This window comes from Centrocercus urophasianus, unplaced genomic scaffold (genome assembly GCF_019232065.1).
Source record: "Centrocercus urophasianus isolate 14NV4802_14NV808 unplaced genomic scaffold, USGS_Curo_1.0 seq_42, whole genome shotgun sequence".
NCBI lineage: Eukaryota > Metazoa > Chordata > Aves > Galliformes > Phasianidae > Centrocercus > Centrocercus urophasianus.
The window spans coordinates 3,269,356-3,289,987 of record NW_024885000.1 but is presented as its reverse complement, the minus strand read 5'-3'; the positions used below and the strand labels follow the sequence as shown (position 1 = coordinate 3,289,987).

At 51.5% G+C, this 20,632-nt stretch overlaps 1 protein-coding gene across 4 annotated transcripts; it reads right to left on the bottom strand.

The window, feature by feature from the left end:
* Positions 1–420: 420 nt before the first annotated feature.
* Positions 421–9,094, bottom strand: KLHDC8A (kelch domain containing 8A). Of its 4 annotated transcripts, XM_042833672.1 has the most exons (9): positions 8,819–9,094; positions 7,232–7,291; positions 7,072–7,124; positions 4,695–4,760; positions 4,170–4,583; positions 3,049–3,213; positions 1,771–1,986; positions 1,199–1,300; positions 421–1,023 (listed from the first exon to the last, which is right to left on the bottom strand). In XM_042833672.1, the coding sequence occupies exons 5-9, from the start codon at positions 4,543–4,545 to the stop codon at positions 827–829; spliced, it is 1,056 nt and encodes a 351-aa protein (XP_042689606.1). In that variant the 5' UTR covers positions 4,546–4,583; positions 4,695–4,760; positions 7,072–7,124; positions 7,232–7,291; positions 8,819–9,094; the 3' UTR covers positions 421–826. The 4 variants fall into 4 exon arrangements, with proteins under 4 accessions (XP_042689606.1, XP_042689604.1, XP_042689603.1 ...); XM_042833670.1 differs by having other exon boundaries at positions 7,072–7,423; XM_042833669.1 differs by having other exon boundaries at positions 7,072–7,291.
* Between the last annotated feature and the right edge of the window lie 11,538 nt (positions 9,095–20,632).

Sequence of the window (20,632 nt, the reverse complement as noted above, 5' to 3'; positions counted from 1 at the left end):
CCCCCTTTTTGCCCCTTTTTTCAGCCTCGGTCCTGCCAGTTCCTACAGTCATAGCCCATAGCACAGACCGGGTTTTCTGGGTGCAGCTTTTAATGATGCTTCAAAGCTTGGAGTGTCAGCCGGTAGCTCGAACCCTCCCATATGAAGGAATGAAACCAAACAGAAGCCATGGATGTTGCTCCCTGGCCTCCCTATAGATCAAAGCTATGGGAAAACCTTTGCCCAGTACTCTGGAGGCAGGGCTCCTTTTTGTTCCTTTCTCCCAGGACTGAACAGAAGATCCCAAATAATTGTAGGAACTAAAATCTAAGCGGAGGCCATCTCTGCGTGAAACCCTGCAAAGGCATTTTTGTGCTACACCTGTGCCAAAAGTAACACCCAGCCTCTCACCAAAGCAGTCCTTTGGGCATTCATCCCCCCCTCCCCTCCCAGGAGCACGGGCAGCTCCTTGCTCCAGCTCCTGGCAAAGTGACAGTCACAGCTATGGGCCTGCAGGAAAAGCCTTGCTACAAAGGCAAAAGAACAATCTCCTGCACCTGGATGCAGATTTGGAGTTTCCCTTCCTGCACACCAAAGAGAAAACACGGATCTCAGAGCACCCAAAGAGGGCATCGCTTCTGCTCTTCCCACTCCGACTCTCACCTGGCTGATCCCTCCAAACCTGTGCTGGGTTCTGGGGGCAGCAGGGAGATGCTCACCCTCATCTCACCCTGCAGAGCCCTTCCTGCTGGCAGGACACACAGCGCAAACACTGCAAACAGTCCCTTCCTCTGGGTTTCCCCCCCAGCAGCTCTGTAGGAGACCAGAGGGGACCACAGGGCCCCTGCTAGGAATCAGAAAGGCAGAGGGCTTCCACCGCGCTGCTCAACCCCTGGCTCACCCCACCGACTGCTAGCAGCAGGCAGCCCCTGAGCACGATGCTGGAGCAGGCACAGCGTGGGGTGGGCATGGGGGGCAAGCTCTCCCATTTGTTCTTCTCAGGGTGGAAAGCTTCTGCAGACTCCAGGACGGTCGGCTGGTTTCCTGGAGACACAAAGTGAGGCAGCAGGTCACCAGCAAGCACCTCTTTACCCTGTCTGCACCCCAAAGCCCCTCCCCCCTTATGGGTTCTTTTCACTGTTCCCTCAGGCCAGGTCTCCCCGTTCTGTAATGACTCTTCTTTGCTTTTAAAGTGTCACCTCCATCCCCAGGGCCTCACCCAGTCCCCCAGCCACGACGACTCTGCTTTTCAGGTAGCCAGCCACAAAGTCTGCTCGCCGTTTCTTCAGGTAGAAGGAGCGCTCCATCTTCATCCAGCCACCTGCCAGGGGCAGCACAGACAGCATCACAGCAGCACTCAGCACCACAGAATCATTCAGGTCAGGAAGAACCTCTAAGATCATCAAGTTCAACAGCCCACCCTCACCGTGCCCACTGAATACATCCCTCAGTGCCACATCTCCATGGTTCCTAAACACTCCCAGGGATGATGACCCCACCACCCATCTGCCTCTCTGGCCTCCTGCCCCTGGGAACCACACATCCTTGGGGCAATAAAACCCACAGTGCAGGGGGGGTCTGCTTCCTTACCACCTTATCAAACCCAGCAGCTGCAGAACCCCTCTGGACCACATTTTTCCCCCTCCTGCCTCCTCTTATTAATCCCCAGCACCCACAAAAACCAGCAGGTGAGAGCTGAAACCCCCACCCACTCACCCCAATAGCACATGGGCACATCCCCACATGCACCCACCCTCACCCACGGACCAGCACAGAGCTGTGACATCCTACCTTGCTCAAAGTCAAACACATCCACAGTCCTCATGAACTTGGGCTGCCTGTAGAGCCGGCCCTGCCGCAGGCCCCCAAGGCTGAACAGTTTGTCTTCGGTGGGCACGAAGCTGGAGAAAGCTCTTTTATTGGGGATATTGGGAAACTTGGTCCACGATCTGGTCTCCGTGTCAAAGACCTCGAAGGCGTTGATGGCGTACTTGGATTGCCTTCCCCCTGGGTGAAGGGATGGGAAGAAAAGGATCAACAGCAGCCAAAGGTCAAATTGCAGCAGCAGAGGATGCTCCTGGGGTTGGATGAGAGCAAACTGCCACCGGTGGCATCCTGTGCTCCCTCTTTTGTAATTGCAGCTGCACGAGATCGAAGCACCCCATTTCTCAGTGCGTCACGTCTTCCTCTTCCCTCCAAGCCAGCAGTAGATGCAGGAAGGTGTTTGGTATGCATTGGTTTAATCAAGACAAACTCACGACAGAGAAGGGATCAGCACTGGGGGATGTTTGCAATTCAGATGAGCTCAGCGCCGGCACAAAGCAGTGATCCCAACAGAACAGCAGAGTCAGAGCAGCTGCTGCCACAACCCACAGACATGCCTTATTGTCCCCCCATCAGATGCAAGGGGACGCAGCTGCTCTCAGCCTGGGTGCTCCGTGTGCCTTTGAAGCAGAGCCTTGGCTTGCTACCGGGCCCACAAAGCATTTGCTGGCAGCAAACAAACTACAGAATAGATCAAAAGAGCCTTTTCTGGTGGCACCCTCCAGACAGGCAGCGCTGCACGGTGGTTTGAGCTGCTGGGACTGCTGGGTTTGATCACAGCTTTGCTGCTGGTACAGCTCATTTGGCTGTGAGCCTCCAGCAGCATTTCCCTGCCTTAGTTTCCCTTTCTGTAGGATGAGTGAAAACCCTTCCCTGTAAAAGGGTTGGCCCAGCACTTCCCAGCAACAGCAAGTCTTTCCTTCTGGCCCTTCATGAAGGCGAGCAGCGCTTTGATGGCATAACATGGACAGAAGCACTGTTATTCAACAGCTGAGTGCAAGGGCTTTTGTTGGGGGGCTCAGGGCTGCACACTGAGCAGCAAACAAATGAGGGGAACCATTCACCAGCAGCACTGAGCTGCTGCAGGATCTGCATGGGCACAAGGGCTCCTGCAGTTACTGAGGAGGTGTGAATGCAAACCCTACGCCCAAGCCTGGCATGTATGAGTGCACGAGAAGCAGATGAGGATGGAAAGCATTTCCCCAAGCAGACTCAGTGCCCAAGGAGGTGAAGGCAGATGCTTACCCAGCACGTAGATCTTGGTGCCCCTCAGGAAGGAGGTGGCAGCATACCGTGCTGTGGGCATGGCTGCCAGGGACACCCAGATGTCCTTCAGCATGTCGTAGTGCTGCAGGTAGTTGTGTGGTCGTAGGTCAGCTCCCATCCCACCAGCTGCATACACTCTGTAGTCTGGGCAGGGCCAAGGGGTGAGAAACCACAGTATTAAATATGGGAAAGCACACCTGAGGGATCTGGGGAGCTATTTCTGTTCCTGGTCTCTTGCGCTGAATTGATCTGCCATAACCAAGCACAGAGGGAAAACCAGCTCTGAGATGGTGAACAATCTTTGTAAACATTCCTCCATGGCAGCTTTTAGAGCTACATAAGCAAATAAATGGAGCAGCTTTCAGAGGAGCTGCCTGTGGATCTGCACTGATCCCCAGCGTGTGTGCATTGCTCCTGGCCCCAGGTATGCAGTGCCAGCTCCCAGCTGCTCAAAGCGGGGCAGAACATGTGAAAGTAAATCAAAGCTCCACCTCTGTGCCTGGAGATTAGAAAATGAGATGGGCAGATGAAGGCAGAGCCCTGCAGGCATTTAACAGAACGTGGGTATGGCTGTGGTTAAGCTCATGGAAGGGAGTGAGGCAGGAGCCCCCCATGAGCCAGGTGCTTCCCTTCCCTGCGCACTGATCTGGGCTCACAGTTACGAAGCCAGCTCTTGTGTTGGGTGCTGGGTTTGGAACAGAGACTCTTCTCTGATGAAGGCTGAAGGCTGCTCTGCGGACTGGGGTCATGCACCTCTCCCCCTTCACTGTGCAGCCAGAGGCTCTGCCCGTTTCTTCTTCATGGTGGGACCTGAACTGGCTGCAGATTTGGGGAAGCCCAGCTTCAACCCTGCAGGTTGGAGCTGCCAGAAACACGGCCAAGCTTCAGCCCTTGCAGCTCTTGGGCAGAGCGCACTGCTGCCTGCATCTGCTTTTGGCAGCCAAGAATGGTCCAATGGTGAAATATGACAACCACGTGAGGCTCGGCCTCCGTAAGCAAAGAAGAAGAGGTTGAGGAGCAATCCAACCCTACAGCACTGCCCAGAAAGCATTTATGCCCCACGCACGGGGGGGACACCAACCCTCCCGCACCCTGCTTACCTTTTGCCGTCACCGAGATGCCCATGGCCGCCTCCCTCAGCGAATTCCTCTTCTTCCACTTGCCTTCATCCACGTTGTACATCTCCACGATCTTCAGAGGCGCTTGGTTGGCCCCCACACCCCCGATCACCATGATCCTTTTGCCCAACGTGGCCACAGCCACCCCGGCCCTGGCAGTGGGCATGGGGGGCAGCGACGTCCATTGGTCAGCCTCGGGGGAATAGACCTCAAAGCAATCCATGGGGACACCGTTGTCATCGCAGCCCCCGATGGCAAACACCTGCCCACCCACTTCCACCAGCGTGGAATAGACCCGGCGGCTGGGCAGCGGGGCGAGGGTCTTCCATTGGAAATCCCTGGTGTTGGCCACCTCCATGGTGTCAGCACCCACCTGCTGCTGATGGGGCACCTAGGCTGTAAAACACAGCGGGGAGGTGCAGGAGGAATGCAGAGTGCAGCAGTCAGAGCAGAACAAGCCCTAAATCCATCGCAGCCACCTGCCCACCCCCCCGATGCCAGCAGTACCTCTGCCTGCAGCTCTGCTCATCCTGCAGATCCACGTCTGCCTCAGCAGCTCATGCAGAGCTGAGCCTAAAAATAAAGCAAAACAAAAGGGGGAAAAAAAGCAATAAAAATAAAACAAACCCAGGCAGGAGAGCTTGGAGTCACTTTGCTTCCTGAGCATCCCCACCCCCAAGCGACATTCAGAGCAAGGAGGCTGCAAGCTGTCTGCTCCCTGCCCTGCAGCATCTCTGCCTGCTGGGGAACTTTTCCTTGCTCTGAGCTTTCCTTCCTCTGAGCCCATTTCTCCTCCTGACCCTTGTGACGCTGGGACACAGTGATGAGCCATGCCAGGCTCCAGCCAGCAGCCCTGAGGACAGGCTCCAGCTCTGGCTGCAAACCCTCTTTCCTTCCTCTCCCCTCCCAGACCGGCCATTAAGCAATGCAGACGAGATTAATTAGTACAGGAAGACAGAAAGAGGGCAAACAGGAGGAGGGAAGGCAGCTGCTCATCCACAGTGCAGGGTGGTGCTTTTTGCACTGAGCATCTCCACCTGCATGCCCCAGATTGGGGTAACAACGTCCATTAGAACAAAGCAAGGTTTGTCTCTGCCCTTGCAGGCTGCTGCCTCGCACACCTGCATTGGGATGGGGCTGTCCCCACTTGTCCCCATTTGCAGCCCCTTTCTCAGTTATCCCATCACCCCACTGCCTGCCCTGGGGGGACCAACTGAAGGTGACTTCCACGCTCCTTCAGCTCCTGCTTTTCATCTGAAAGCGTGACTCAAAGGACAGCGATGAAAAGCATCAGCAAAGCGCACGTGGACAGAGATCCATCCAAATCACATCACTTTCAAGCACAAAACCCAACGGATTTAACAGGGTCGAAGGAGCACAAAGCAGCAGCAGCGCTGCATCCCATCCAGCAGCCAAAGGGAAAGGGGCAAAAAAAACAGATGAGGTCGACAGCTGCCATCCTCCCCTCTGTTCTGCAGCACCTCATGCTCTGATGTGCATCAGCAGAGCAGCACAGGGGAGGGGGAAGGGGGGAGGTTTAAGCAGCTCTGGGCTACAGCTGTGGTGAATGATTAATTTTCTCTCCAGGTAAACTGTGGTGCATTGCCACGGATAAATCCAGCGTGGCCGAGTGCATTAGAAAAGCAGAGCCTGCTCCTATCTGCAGGCACACGATGGGTTTGCAGGCTGACCTCTGCTAAGTCTGTGCCGTGATAAAGCACAGCCCTGGGATGAAGCACAACGTCACCGCTGTGCCAGACAGCTTCTGTGCTGCCATTCATTACACAGAGCTGCACCTCGAGGATGATGCTCTGTTTTTTAGCAAAGCGTTGCCTCAAAAATCTCTTTTTTCAGCACACAAACATGTGAGCGTTGCTCAAAGCAGTGGGGGTGCATGGGGGGATTGCTGAGCAAAGAACAGCAGAGTGAGAGCTGCAAACTCAGCCCAGCTGCTCAGCAGAGCTCTGCCTCAATTCGGCTGCCTTGGCAGAGGGAGAGTTCAAGAATTCGCTGTTTTTCCCTTTCATGCTCTTAAAAGCAGATCGAGGTCAGGTCTGAAGCTCTCCATTATGCACGTAGGCTTTGTCTGGGGCTCTCCAGCATCACCTGGAAAGCATCGCTGTGCTGTAGGAGCTGCCAAACATGCTGACCCAATGCCCCACTGCACTGCAGCCACGTTCTGCTCCAGGCAGAGGGAATTATCACTTAATTAGACCAAAGCATCAGAAGCATTAACATTTTTTTCCCCTAAATGGCTGCGTTAGGATCACAATGAATGGTAATTGCTTTCCTATCGGAGGAGATGGCAAGCAGTGAGCTGAGCCCACACCAGTTCTGGTGACATTTATTGCCTACAACAATTTGTGATTTATAGGAGAGGCTGTGCTGAATGCACTGAGGCTCTGAGCTGCCCAAATAGGGCAGGCTTTGTCCCCAAATCCAGTGCTGCCATCTGGGGCTGCCTGTGCTCCCTTGCCCACATCCCCTCCCTGGGATTTAGATGCTTTTATGCTCCAGGTTTGATATTCCTCAGTGGAATGGGTGGGAGGGAGCACAGAGTGTGAGCCCATCCTGCACAATGCTGGACAACTCTGCTCTGAAGCCCCGGAAGCATCGCATTGCTGCAGCTCATCCCCCCCCTTTTGGAGACCCCACAAAGGTGCAGGTGACCACACACATCCCCTTAGCAGCTCTCACAGCAGCATCAGGGCTGCACCCTCATCTCCACCACCCCAAAATGGGTCACCATCACAAACGGTGATGGGTCAGACCCAGGGTTCCTGCATCCCCGCTTCCACCACGTGCTCCTTGCTGTCAGTGGGGTTAAAACAAAGCTGCCACAGAGAAACATTGCTCCCTACCGAGAAAAAGAGCTTGTACTCACCTCAGTGCCATGCAAGATTCACCCTCGGCTGTCCTACAGCTTGGGAAAAGTGGCTGCAAACAGAGCAGAGCACAGCGTGCTGCCAAGCAGGGTTTGTTCCCAGCACAAGGGGATGGGCATCACAGGAACGGGGGCAACAGGAGCTGGAAATAGCACAAACCCTGGGAAGGAATCACAGCTCCACGCAGGAGTCAGCAGCTCCAGCTCGGATCTGTCGGCACTGTGAAAGAAGGAGCAGGGAGAGATGACACAGCACAGCAGTGAGGATGGGGCTCGGCGTGGGGAAACCGCGGCGTCCCAGGGAACGGCTCTGCTGTGAGGATATGGAGGAGATCCCACGGAGCATCCCCACCTGCAAGGATGGGGGCTTTGGTCAAGATGGGGAAAAAGAGGCAAAAAAAAAATGAGAGAAATAGGAGGGGAAAGGCAGCGATCGTTTCCTTGGGGCTGTATTTCCTTGGATCCCAAAGAAAGATGGTGGGTGAAAAGTTTCTGGTGCAGAGCAGCGCCCACCCCCCAGTGTAATTGAGGGGAGCTGCTTTTCCTCCTGGCAGCACAGGCACATCACAGATAAACATCAGCAGAGTGAGGAGAGGCCCTATAGGGCCAGGCGTTAGCAAATGACTGCAAAATTTCACACAAGCCCCTCAGGAAACCCCACGACCCCCCTGCTGCTGCCTTTGCTTCTCCCCACTCGGGTTCCAGCAGCTGGGATTTCAAACTGAACGTGCACGAAATGCTCAGTCTGCTATTTCTGACCTCTCCTCACACCAAATTGAGTTTCCTTTCCATAGTAACGGCCACCAGGAAAAATAACAGCAACCAGAGCCAGCAGCTCCTTGCTTTCCACTGCAAATAACCCCAAGGCTTTCAAGGAGATTTCTAGCTGCGATGCTTTTGCAAAGGGAACAAATGGCACCTTGGAGCAAAGAAAAAGCAGCAGCGCTCACATGGAGCTCATTTGGAGCCTCTCCCTGCAGACAGACAGATGGACAGAGGAAAGTGCCACTCAAATTGAGCTCCCTGGCTTCCCAACAGAAAAGACCCCTGAGGTCCTTTGCAGCCACGCACGGTTTGCTGGTGGGGGGGAGGCAGAGAGCTCACACTCGGCTCACAGCCCTGCGATGGGGATGGATGCCAGCAGTTTCAACACTGCGACGGGACAGGGAGACACAGCAATTTTTGGTCACTGATTAGCATGGGGAAAGAGAGCAGAGCATCTTTTATTTCCTGGGTGAACAGAGCAAGGTAAGGTTTATTCCCGTTGCATTTTGTCTTCAGAGAGTTGCAATTGCAGCAGGAAAATAATATCACCCCAGCAGGGCCCTGCTGTGTCCTGCATCCCTCCCCCTTTCCCCCTGATGCTGATGCTGCTCTCTTTGCATGGGTCAAATCTTCTTTAAGCCCCACGGACCCTCTGCTTAATTGATAAATCTCTGTTGGTCTGTATTCAGACTGCATCCCTTCAGAGGGAACAGGGAGAGAGAACTGTGGGGCACCCAGTGCTGTTCCCAAGGCCTGGATGGGGAGGGGGGAGGAGCAGAAAAGAATCCTTTTGGGGACAAATGGAACAACAAAACATAGGGAAAAATGAGGGGGGAAACCAACCAACCAACCTCGTCGTGCCACTTTTAAAGCAGAAAACGCAACCCCAGAGCTTCGTTCTGGCTGCACAACAGCAGCACGGCGCTGCAACCCCCAGCAAACCCCCCCCCCTCTCCTCCCCCAACCTGAACGCTGTGCTTACAGCTGGGCCGGCTCCTCGCACGATGCTCTCCTACGAACGCTCTTCAACTTCAGCCCAGCGAAACCCCGAGCGCCGGCATCTCCAGCTTGAGAGCATCCGTCCCTCGGGTGGGGGTCGGGGGGGGCTGCGAGAAAACGAGTAGGAATCCTTGGGCTTTAATCGCCCGCTTGCAGGAGGCGTGGGATGAACGGAACCGGAGCTCTCCCATCTGCTGCGGCCGTCGGGATCCTCCTCGGTGCCGCCGCCGGGGCTGTGCGTGCGGGTGTGTACAGGGCGGATTAGCAGAGCCATGCTTTAAGCCTTTTATGGCTCCTAAAGCTCGCACAGGATGTTCTGTCACAGCGGCCCTCCCCTTCCACGGCTGCAAAAGGAAAAGTGATCGAGGAGGGAGAGATGGAGCGGGGATGGAAGCTGAGCTGGGGACGGCTGATCTGTGGGCATCGATCAGCTCCGTGGGCAGAGAAAACGGGAAGGATGGAGGGGCTGCAGTGGGATGCAGGGGCTGCAGTGGGATGTAGGGGCAGCAGTGGGATGTAGGGCAGCAGTGGGATGTAGGGGCAGCAGTGGGATGTAGGGACTGCAGTGGGATGTAGGGCAGCAGTGGGATGTAGGGACAGCATTTGGATGTAGGGCAGCAGTGGGATGTAGGGGCAGCAGTGGGATGTAGGGAACTTTGGGCCCCAAACTTCTCAGAGCCAACGTTCCCCATTCTGATGGTCCATGAAAGGCTTTTGCAGCCCTGATTTTCTTCTCTATTCTTCACCAGAAGCTGATGCAGAATAATAACTCCGACTCCAGGAAAGAAAACCAACAAACAAACAAACAAAACAAACCCAAAACCACAAAACAAAACATTTCTGAGCCAAATCAGCAGGAGAAAGATCCTTTCAATGTAAGTCCCATCAAGTTTGGACCCATGCCCTGCAGAGCTGGAAGAGCCTCAGCTCTCATCCTGGAGCAGCAGTGATCTGACATAGGGGGGTTTTACCATCCCTACAGGTGACCTCATGATGTTTGGGGCTCAGCTCTGCTTGGAAAACCCCCTAATTCTGACCCCAAGCTCAGCTGATGGCCATCCAGCCCAGGTTTGCCTCCACTGTTGTCTCATGCTGCTCCAGATAGGAAACTACATTAAAGCAGCTCCAGCTGTAAAACAAGAAAAATTAGGAAATCCACAAGAAGTTGACTCAAATGACTACATAAAAGCAAGCTCTCATCTCCTACCAGCTATTTTAATCTGCTGTTAGCTTTCCAGTGGGAGGATTCAATTTACATTTAAATAAAAATCTTAAGCACGGGGCCTATCTACCATTACAACATTCATTACAGAGGCATTTACCTCCCAAGAAATTTTAAGAGATCTCATGGAAGTGTGTTTTAATGAGTGAGGGGGGGGACTATTAGCAGCCTGCTATTATTGGCTGCTTGTATTCATGGGCTGCTGTTGTCAGTCAGCAGCTTGCTTGCAGGTCAGCCCAGCAGCTGCGGGAAGGGTTGCAGTGAGTTTGCAGACTGTGAGCTCACAACCAGAGGGAAGCAACAGTGCAAAAAGAAATCTCACACCACCAGAATGCAGCTGCAGGAAACTCGTTTTCATGGGGAAGGAAAGAGAGGCTACAAGCTGGAGGAAATGAATGGGATGAGCAAAGGGAAAAAGCATTGCTGCTGCTTTGGTTCAAAGCAAACTTGGAGTTTTTTGAGCCATTCTCATGCAACCACCAGCACTGGCACTGCTGTCTGTGCTGTAGTTCTAAGCCAGGCTGCCCACTCAAGCCCTTACCAGCAGCTGTTGGGGTTTTCCCCCTCAATATGCTGCTCCTGCTCAATTCAGTTCATACAGGCATCTCCATAGAGAATGTTTTTATACTGAACCCTGCCCAGGGAAGTGGGTAGGAACTCTATGATCCTTAAGGCCCCTCCCAACCAAAGCCATTTGTGATTCTTGAGCCCTCTCCAAAGTTCTACAAAGGTCAAACGTTGGGGGAAACACAGAGCCCAAAGCTTTATGTCTGTTCCCATCAATGCTGGATGGGCACCAGTGTTATCTGGGGTGTGCAAATGGGCACATGAGTGCAACCCTCCATCCTGCCTCCAAGAGGAAGCCTTCCCATAAGGAAAAGGCATTTCCACATGAATGGTGGGCTGGGGGATAAAGAGAGCCTTGGCTCAGGGCACCAGCACCAGTCCCACTTTGATGATGCCAATAACACCAATGCAAACATCCTTTCATCCTCGTGACACATCATCAAGCTGAAAACAAGGTGGCCGCTTTCCCAGCGGGGACAACTGCACAGCTTTGTGTCCCTGTGGATGGCGATGGCCCAGGGAAACTCCAGAGTTGTGCTGCAAAATGGGAAAGGTAACTTTTGCAACACGCTTAAGAAACGATAAAGGTGATGTCAGTGTTAAAGGAACAGCAGCAGTGCTGGGAACCTGGAGCAGCTCCTGCAAGCCAACAGCTGTTGCCATGGGAACGGCAGGAAGGTTGCTGGAATTCCTGTTGGTGACACAAATAAACCAAAAAGCCATATTTTACTTTAACCTTCATCTCTGGGTTGAGTCAACTGCACCCAGCGAACGCTCTCAGTGGGACCAGTCCATGTATGTACCTGAGTACGTGGTGATGAATGGGAGCAGATGGAAGACAGGGAGAAAGCCAGCGAGCACTCCTACAAACCCAACCAATGCTCCTGCTGAAGAAATCACAGCTGTGGGGATGAAGGCAATAAATCCATGCAATGGGAGCAGTGCTTGCCCACGCACACCTGGGTGTCAGCATCACCCTGGGGCTGTTGGACACGGCAGGGCTGGAGGCAGCAGTCAGTCTGCCCATCGTTTCTTGCAGAGGTCTGGCATCCTGACAGTTAATTAACTAGTTAATTAATTAGTTCTCTCTCCCGCGGGGCCTTGAGCTGGTCGCAGCACAGAGTCACTGTAATGCAGGCAGACAGGAGCTGGGAGGTTCAGGATCTCTCCATCGCAACGCTTCACCCAAGGGGAGAAGTCCACCAGCTGCGTGTGCCCCTCTGACAAACACAAGGAGACACCATCTCAGAGACCAGGCACTCAGAACAGACAGCTGCTGCGAAAAGAGCCCGCAGTGAGGCTGGAGATCAGCTGCAGGGAGCAGGATGGTGAGGCAAAGTGATGCTTTCGCTGCATCCCTTTGCATTCAGAGCGTGCGTTGCAATGGGAGATCCCACCTGCTGGCCCCAGCAGCCCGATGCGGTGATGCAGAGGAGTGTCTGAAGGGTTTTGTAGCCTATGGGCAGAGCCTGAGCAAACACAAGGACTTTGGACTGTGGGTTTTGTTCTCTAGGCGTCAAAGGAAGCAGGGGTTAATCATTGACAGAGCATTCAGCAGGGCTGCAAGGAGCAGGGCTGAAAGGGGCACAGGGGGGAAAAAGCATTGGGGTCGTTCTGGTTTGGTTCAGCAGAAACACAACACGTTGGTAAATTAATTCCTACGGACAAAAGGGTTCATTTAAATTGTAGAGAACATTCCTCACCTCTGGTGGGGGCTAAATGTGTTAAATGTAATGTATTTGGTGCTTTAATAAGGTTTCAAAAGGAAGTATTGTCAGAAGCTCAGATGCTTTGGTTCAAAGGCTGCCACGTGGAAATACTTCCACCAGAGCATCTCCTTCCTTCTGTTTTGCTGATCCCCTAAGCTAATTTTATAGGCAAACACATGAATCTCTTATCATTGTGCTTTCACTGTTCTCACTGTATCTGGAAGTTCTACTCCAGGTTCCACCACTCAATGCTTTCATGATGCTCTGTTTGTGTCCACCTGCAGCCATTCACACCCAACCCAGCAAGCACTTCTATGGCTGCTCCAGGTTCTCCAGCAGTGTTTGCACAGCCCAGCAAAGCCAGGAGGGATGGTGGTTGCATTCTGAGCTGCTCAGATAACCATGGCAGCAGAGCAAAGCCACCCCCAGGCAGAACAAGGCCAACAGTGAAGGAAGATCTTCTCACCTATCAGACCCCACCTCTCATCCTCTGCAGCTTCCACTCTTCCAGCCCAGCTCCTGCCCATCCTGGGGGTGTCTGCAAGAACACAGAGCTCTTCTACAGCAAACCTGATTACAATTGACCTCGGTGCTGCAGCACTTCAGCTGTTCCCCATTTAGCACCAATTCTGCTGTCATTCCTCTGCCCAAGCTGTTTCCTCCAGGCATGCATCCTTGCTGACAGCTCTCTGGAGGAGAAAGTTGCAGTGCATTAAGCTGGAGACGTGGAGGAGAGCTTGTGATGTGTCCCCAGGATGGGTCAGCAGCAGAGCTGGGGCAGTGAGTGGCCATGGGATGGGGCATCAGCAACCCCATAGGATTCACAGGGGCAAAAGCAGGCATTACAAGGCCTCAAACCCTACCAAATACATTTAAAAAGAAAACCTTATAGGGAAAAATTACTGTATTTAGAGGTGGCCAAAGCGACCCAGAGTGATCATGAGCAGTTCCAATGCAGCCCTCCCTCCATAGTTCCTTTAGGACACAGCATGCAAGAACAAAGAGGCAACAAAGAGGCACTGCAACCTTATTTCCTTACTTTGCACCTGATCCACTGCTGTTAGCCAAAAAAACAAGCTGAGTTATCACATTATAGCTATCCCCCAACTAGCTGAGTTACCATAGGTGTGACAGATACCCCCAACCATCAGCTTCAGTGTCTGGGAACCCAGGAAACTGGGAGGTGGGATGGGGCACAGCTCACCACCTCTGCACCACTCCATGTTTGTGTTGGTGATCTGCTCAATGAAATGAACAAGCACAATACATGCCAGGCTCGATCCCCAGGGAAGGAGGATGAGTTCCTACTCAGTTCTGGCAGGATCCCACGCTGCCTCACTCCTTTCCAGGGAGCTGGAGGAGACTTGGCACAAACAGAACTCCTCTGTGGGCGGAGGAAGCTCTGTCTCCCCCCAGTTTGAATTAAAGAATGCACTGTTAATTGAAATCCAACTCTAATGAGACTTGCAGCTGGGCACAGACCTCATTTCAGGACTGGCCACAGTATCAGGGCTGCTACCACTGCCCAAGGCTGTGGCTGTCACTTCCAACAAACCCAGCAAGCAACAGATTGAGAGGTTATTTTCCAAGCACAGCTTAAGCTGCAGCACCTCACGTGGCCAGGATCTTGCTCTAATTCTTCCACTTTATTATTTTTAAGAGAAGGAAGCAGGAACAACTGTATACCAAAGCAAAGACCCAATATAACAGCACTGGGCACTGTCACCATTCCCCCTTTTCAGTAACATTTCCAGACTTGAAGGGACAAAGCTATTTGCCCCGAGTGGTTAACCCCTTCCTTGAACCTTCATGGCTTGTATTCATGCCTGTCCTCCCAGCTTGGTGTTTCCCCAGCTGTAATACAACCAGAGCATAGAGAAGCTTTACCTTCTCAAAGACAACAGTCAACAGTAGGTGGGCAACCTCTTGAAGGTGTCTTTTGCCATCACCTCTGGTAGCTGGCCTTCTTTTAAGTGGTTTTAGTGGAGAGATGGTGGTGGTAGGTGGACTGGATGATCTTGGAGGTCTTTTCCAACCTTGGTGACCCCACCTAGAGCAGCCCAGTTAACACCAAGCCACACACAGCTCCCAGCTCCGAGCCAACCAGGCTTCAGAGGAGGAACAGCAGATAGGAACCACTGTGTGGAGCAGACGCCAGGGACACACAAACCACCGACCTCTAATGCTCCTCCCAGCCCTTTAATTGACCACCAGACTCATTGCACATCGCAGGGAGGAAAAAAGAAAATGCACTCTTCAGTTCTGCACTCCCTGCTGACACATGGGTGCTGCCTCTCTTTCTCCCCAGGCTGAAGCTCAGAAGCAGACCGTTACCACCACAGCCAGAGAGAGGTGCATGAAGACCATGAACGCAACCAGGATGACGATCACCAGCACAACAACATCAGACAATTCACATTGCTCCATCACTTCCCGTGCTGCTTCTGCTCTGCTCTCCTTTCCCTGAGCTGCTGCTTCTGCAGCCTCTATTGGTAGCAATGGCTCCTCTTCCACCAGTCTCATTTTCTTCTGCACCGGTGACAACTTGCTCTTTATCTTTGGCCTTTTCCTGCTGGTCCTGAAGGACAGACAGACAGACACGGTTTCAAGAAGCTGAGCTCTCATCACTGACCCTACAGAACCAAGGTGTTACCTTTTGGATGCACCACAAAGGCTATAACAGAAACCATTAGGGGAGGAAAGGCACCTCCAGGCTGTTATTCTATGGGTAACCAGGAGTGAGCTTCTCCAAAACGTAAAAACAAACCAAAGCAGAGGTTGGTTGACAGCAAGAGGAAAAGAGATTAAGTGCACATTACCTGATTCCTCTGGGAGACATAGAAACAGCAAAGCACGTTTCATCCTGGTCATCTTCATCCTGTCCATCACTAGATGTGCCACTCGACTAATGGGAAAGAAGGTTACACTTAGAGATTTAGTGGACTCAGTGCACTGGGCTTTATTTCTAGCAAGCAAGGCCACCACACAAGCTGCAGATTGCCACCAAGGAAGCCATCTGAATTTCAAGGGTGAGAATGCTCCATCTTTTGAGGTCCTGGGGTTACCAGAACAACATTAACAAATAAGTAACTGTGCTATTGACCACAGGAGTCTAACAGCAACAGTGCCCAGACCTAAGAAACACCACGGAACCTCCTGAAGAGTGAATGGAAGGACTTAAATCCACCAAAGAGATGAGGTTAAAAGCAATGCTGGTTGCCTGCAGTCTGACACAGAGCCTCTGGAACGTTAACTGGCATTCAGTAAGCCACTGTACTCTTGTCCTGCTGCAAGAAGAAACACTGCTTGTATTGCACAAGGTAACAAGTAATGCACAAGAACAGTGCTTTGCCTCCAGACACAGCATCTAATCACAGCACTCAAACTCATCTGTAGGCAAGGAGAACAGTGCTGTAATCACCATACCTGTGACACCAGTGTTCCAAGGCCTCTCTGTAGCTGCAATCCCCTCATCCTGGCTGCCAGCAAGATACAAACCCTGTGCCAAAGGCTGATGATGGCTAAATCTGTGCAGGATGAGGCCATTATCTTTAACATGATGCAACAGGGTCCATTTCCAGGGCTGAAGCCTAAACAGATACTGCTCCTCATCAATTACTTACATTTAACATTGCACATGCAAGCGCCTGTGCACAAAGATCTCCCCACTCAAGAGGATCCATGGCTCAATTCTACACACAAAGAGCAATTTATTCTGCAAATACATCAGAAAGTTCTCCCAGAGGGTTCTCTTCAAAGGGAGTGTCATCTTCTTTGAGATAGCATCTTCTGGGCTGCACACAATGCTGGGAAGGAAGCGAGATGCCTTGAGGGGAACGTCTGGTTCCCCTGCCAGCATTCCTGTGTGCGAGTTCAATGGCTCAGAGCTGACTCAAGGTCTTAACTCCGCACTGTGAACCTCACAGGAGATGAGCTCTGATAAGATGCAAGGCTTAGAGACCAAGGGAAGCACTTGTGGAATGCTGTAATAGTAAATGAAATGAGATCTGATGACTCAACGTCATTTGGATCAGCCCGAGGGTGGAAGCGTTTGGTGGCAAAGGGAACACAGCAAGCAGCTGCCCTAAGGTGACAGTGCCACAATGTCCCAGCACTGCCCTGGGACCACCATGGGGACTGCCACCAGCTGCCCTTGCACCAGCACACCAGCAGCTGGATGGATGAGATGATTTTGGAGCTCTTCTCCCACCTCAGGGGTTCTATGAACGCATCCTCCAGCAGTATTTGCTCCAGCTGTTAATATTTCAACACAGACTCATTAATGCAGGCGATAGGGCTGCAATTATGGTTTCTCGTGGCAAGTTACCACAAAGTCCTGAGTGCCACACAACACAGCCCAAGCTCCTGTTAATCACACTGATTTAATGAGGAGCTTCTTACAGCTTTTCCACCTGCGAGAAGTCTATGCATACAGTTACAATGCAAAGTTGATTTACAGGTATGTAATTAAGAGTCTGAATTAATCTGCATTCCATAAGCGAGGAATAAAGCAATCACCAAAATCGCTTCTAGTTTATCATTAATTAGCTGTCTGATACATACTCTGTTCTTAACCCAGTGAACTGAAGGCTCTGAGAGCATCCCAGCAGAGCACAAACCCAACTGAATGCTCTGCAGCCAGAAATGGCCATAGCTCCCTTCAGTAATCACCACCAGGATGTCAGAATCAGAAGGCAGCAAATAGATGAAAATCCAAGTTAAATTCCCTGCTACGATTTGGGGATGCATGGAAGCAGAAAGACATCATCACTTTCCTCTGTATCACTTTCCTCTGCCATCATCTTAGCAAGCCCACAACCCACCTCATGGACAGAAGCTCCGCAGGGCTTTCAGCCATTCCCAGGTGTGAAGCAGCCATACAGACTGAGGACACACCAATTACTGTCACCACGGTGTTACAGGTGGGGATATTTCCCAACAGCAGGGCCAGCCCTGAGCCAACCATTGCAGCCCAAAAGCCCCTCAGGCACTCAGAGCAGATCTCCATCCAGGACACATGGAGAACAGCACATCCCCCTGTCACAGAGGGGTTCTGGACATCATGCACTAGGACAGCCAAGTGTCCACTTGCTCTAAGATGCAAGCAGCAGCCACTAATTGGCACTGATTGCCATTACTGTGGAATCTCTTGTAAGAAAAGTTATTATTTAACATAAAGAACGTAATGAGTGCATCAGTGGCTGGTTCCAATTTTGAACACGGTGCTAAATCTAAGCGATGTCAGTATTGCAGAAGAGAACTTGGCTTATTCTCATACCCAGGCTGGTGAGCAGACAGCACAAAACCAGGCTCAGGCTATAGAAGGATGCTATAATTAACTGATTGGAGGTAATTGCTGCAGTTGTCATGAGCTAATACAATGAACATCAGTTGATATCAACTTGCAATTTCCTCCATTTAGCTGCACACACACACAAAACATTCATGTGTTGGGAGATTCCTTACCTCACTGCTGGCAGCAAGGCAGCCTGCTGTCACTTTGAAGTCCTTTGTTTCAAAGGTTACTTCAGTACTTCTGTCTGAGTGAGGAGAAAGAAAGAAGGGCTTCAAATGCAAGCAAATGAGCCTGAACTATCTGTAGTAAGGTTGCATAACGTGATGCTTTTGATAGCCACAGCTCTGGGGAACTTTAGAAATGGCATTGTTTAATTATCCCTGCAATGCTCTTTGATTGCAGGTGGGGTTTGCATGCACGTGCCACCAGAATTCAAGCAGGCACCCACCTAAAGCAGACCCAGAAACCAGAAGTGGCTAAGAGCCATTCATCTGCTGGGGATCACCCAAGCAAAGCAGTAAACACCACTCAGCCCACCCTGAGCTCAGCACAGCACAACCAGAATGCAATCTTCCCCTTATTTTCAATGGCCATACAAAGAGGCTGTGTTTGAGGCTCTGCTTTTGTTGTGACAGCTGCTGAGCCATCCGAGTAGCTCAGTGCACAGCTGTTGGATTCATGGTGGGTTGTTGGGTGGGTGTTTTTTTGGCAAAACATGTCTAAACCACTCAGGATTTGGGAACTTTTCTTTAAAGTGCAACAGAAATGGCCCCGCCACACTAATTGCTCCAACAAAGCTGGATATTCATTCCAGTCTGCAGCATACATGGGAAGTTTGCTCTTGTCTTTGAAGAGAACTTCAAAGGGCCCTGCAATAAAGGAGAGGTGGGGACAGAGAGGGGTTTAATCCTAAGGAACTTCTAAAAAGGCTTTTGGAGATTAAAACACGGAATGTTCCACCTCAGTAAAGAGAAAACGACGTCTTCTCAGGTTACCCCAAACACCTTCATTTTGGATGGGAGTCCCCAGGCAGGACAGAAATGCATGAATTCCAGCAGGCAGCCTGCTGGCCATCACCAGAACTGCTGGTAAGAACTACGCCCAGAGCACAGCTTGGTCTGAAGGAGACACATGCAACAGAGCAGCGTGCAGATCTGTAACAGCACTGCAAAGAGAGGCTGCTCCCAGGGGGGTATATCTCATGTAATGCATAGGGAGCTGCTCTGTCCGCCAGCACAGAGCAAATACAGGAGTGGAAAGACGCCTCTGTTCTCTTTGGGGCTTGAAAATTAGTGTGAATACCACTTCTGGTCCAATCAACCCTCTTCATAAGGCCGTGCTTTTGTTTTCACCACCCCTCACTGAAGCACACATCTTACTCTCCCCTCCCGAACTGGAAAATAAATTAATCCCAGCTGCTATTCTGTATCGTTGGACCCTCAGGAATATATTGCAGTTGGTCCTTGGATGAGGATACGTCCCTCAGAATGCAGCATGGTGCTGGAATTCTGCTGCCTTCCATTTCTGCCTGCCAGATAGAAGCAGCAGCACACCTCATTCCTCCCCATCCTGAGCTTATTGCCACCAAATGCCCCTGGGGAGGCTCAGCCTCTCCCCTCTCACTCCAAACCATCACCCTTTAGGTCTCATTGCACGTGACCTCAACCACAGTGCACGCAATGCACACACAGCACCGGTCCTGGTGTGGCTGCCCATCACCACCACTCACTTTGCACATCGAGCTCCTCTGGGTCACGCTCAGCTTCGGTGTCCTTCTGTCGTCCTATCAGTGCATTGCATTTGGTCTTGGACATCTCTCCCATCTGCAGGGCTTTTGGGAAAAAGAAGCAGAGCGCAGATGGTTGCCCCTGCTTGAAAGACATCTGCCAGCAGCTCCCCTCTCTCACATCACATCACATCCAGTACTTAGGACAACTTTGGGATCACTGCCATTGCTGGGATGGTTTGTAACCATCAGATCCCACCCAAAGATTTCAACACTTCCTTATATAACATCCTCATGAAGATTTAGTAGCACGTTATCAATTAAACAGGTTAAACTCATTACCTATGAGTAATTAGCAATAACAGATAAACTGAATAAAGCAACACACAGTTTTCCAGAAGACCTTCATATTCCTGCCCCACCATTTTATCACTGGATCGGTGGCACAGCTCTCCCAGCCTCTTCCCCCACCCATGGAGGAGCACAGAGCATCCCTTCCAGCTCAGTTTGCTTGAAGACCTTGGGGATGGGCTATCCTCCCCCACCATTCCCACTATTCTACACCCATTTGCTCATTCAGAATGCTCCTGCACCAGGATTTCACTTGCTCTCCATACAGCTCCCTGTGGCAGCCCTCATTTAGTTGATGCCTTCAGTGCTGAGGCTGTTGCATTCAGATATGTCAGTCTAAAAGCAGCACATCGAGACAGATTAAATACAGCCAAGCAATTCTACCAGAACTAAGTTAGATGCCCCTGTTTATTTGACATAGCATAAAAGGGAAAAGCACATACAATCCACAAACCAAAGATCAGCTTTTTTGGAGCTCTATGAATAAAATTGGATATTTCCAGCCATCCTCCTGTAGCACATTTCCATATATATTGCACAGAGTAAACGAATCACTTCTGGCACTGAAATATTGTGCATGACTGCATGCAACAGCTGCTCCTTCGTGCATCGGTCGCCTGTAATCAGATTCTTATTACAAGATGCACCATCCCAACAGGGGTGGAAATAAACCCCAGCGAGCACAGACTGCTTGGCTTAAGGAGCAGGGATCTTGCCTGAAGACACACCTCATCTGCTTCCCCTTACGTGGCTCTGGATTCTCCCTTTTATGCTTTTCCAGTCTGAGCAATGCTCTCTGCTCACTGTACAGCAATCAGGACATGATAAATCACAACAACCTCGACAGCACTCACTATTTCCAAGTAGGCAGGCACCTATCCCAAGGGACCCAAAATCCCATCCACGACACCTCCAGCAAAAACACT

Bases quoted from the DNA above. Each gene is read 5' to 3' on its own strand.
- KLHDC8A (XM_042833670.1), bottom strand. From the start codon at position 4,545: ATGGAGGTGGCCAACACCAGGGATTTCCAATGGAAGACCCTCGCCCCG. The intron at 3,214-4,169 runs GTAAGCAGGGTG...GGCCCTGCCCAG, and splicing joins CATCTCGGTGACGGCAAAAG to ACTACAGAGTGTATGCAGCT. The intron at 1,987-3,048 runs GTAAGCATCTGC...CCCTTCACCCAG, and splicing joins CACCAAGATCTACGTGCTGG to GGGGAAGGCAATCCAAGTAC.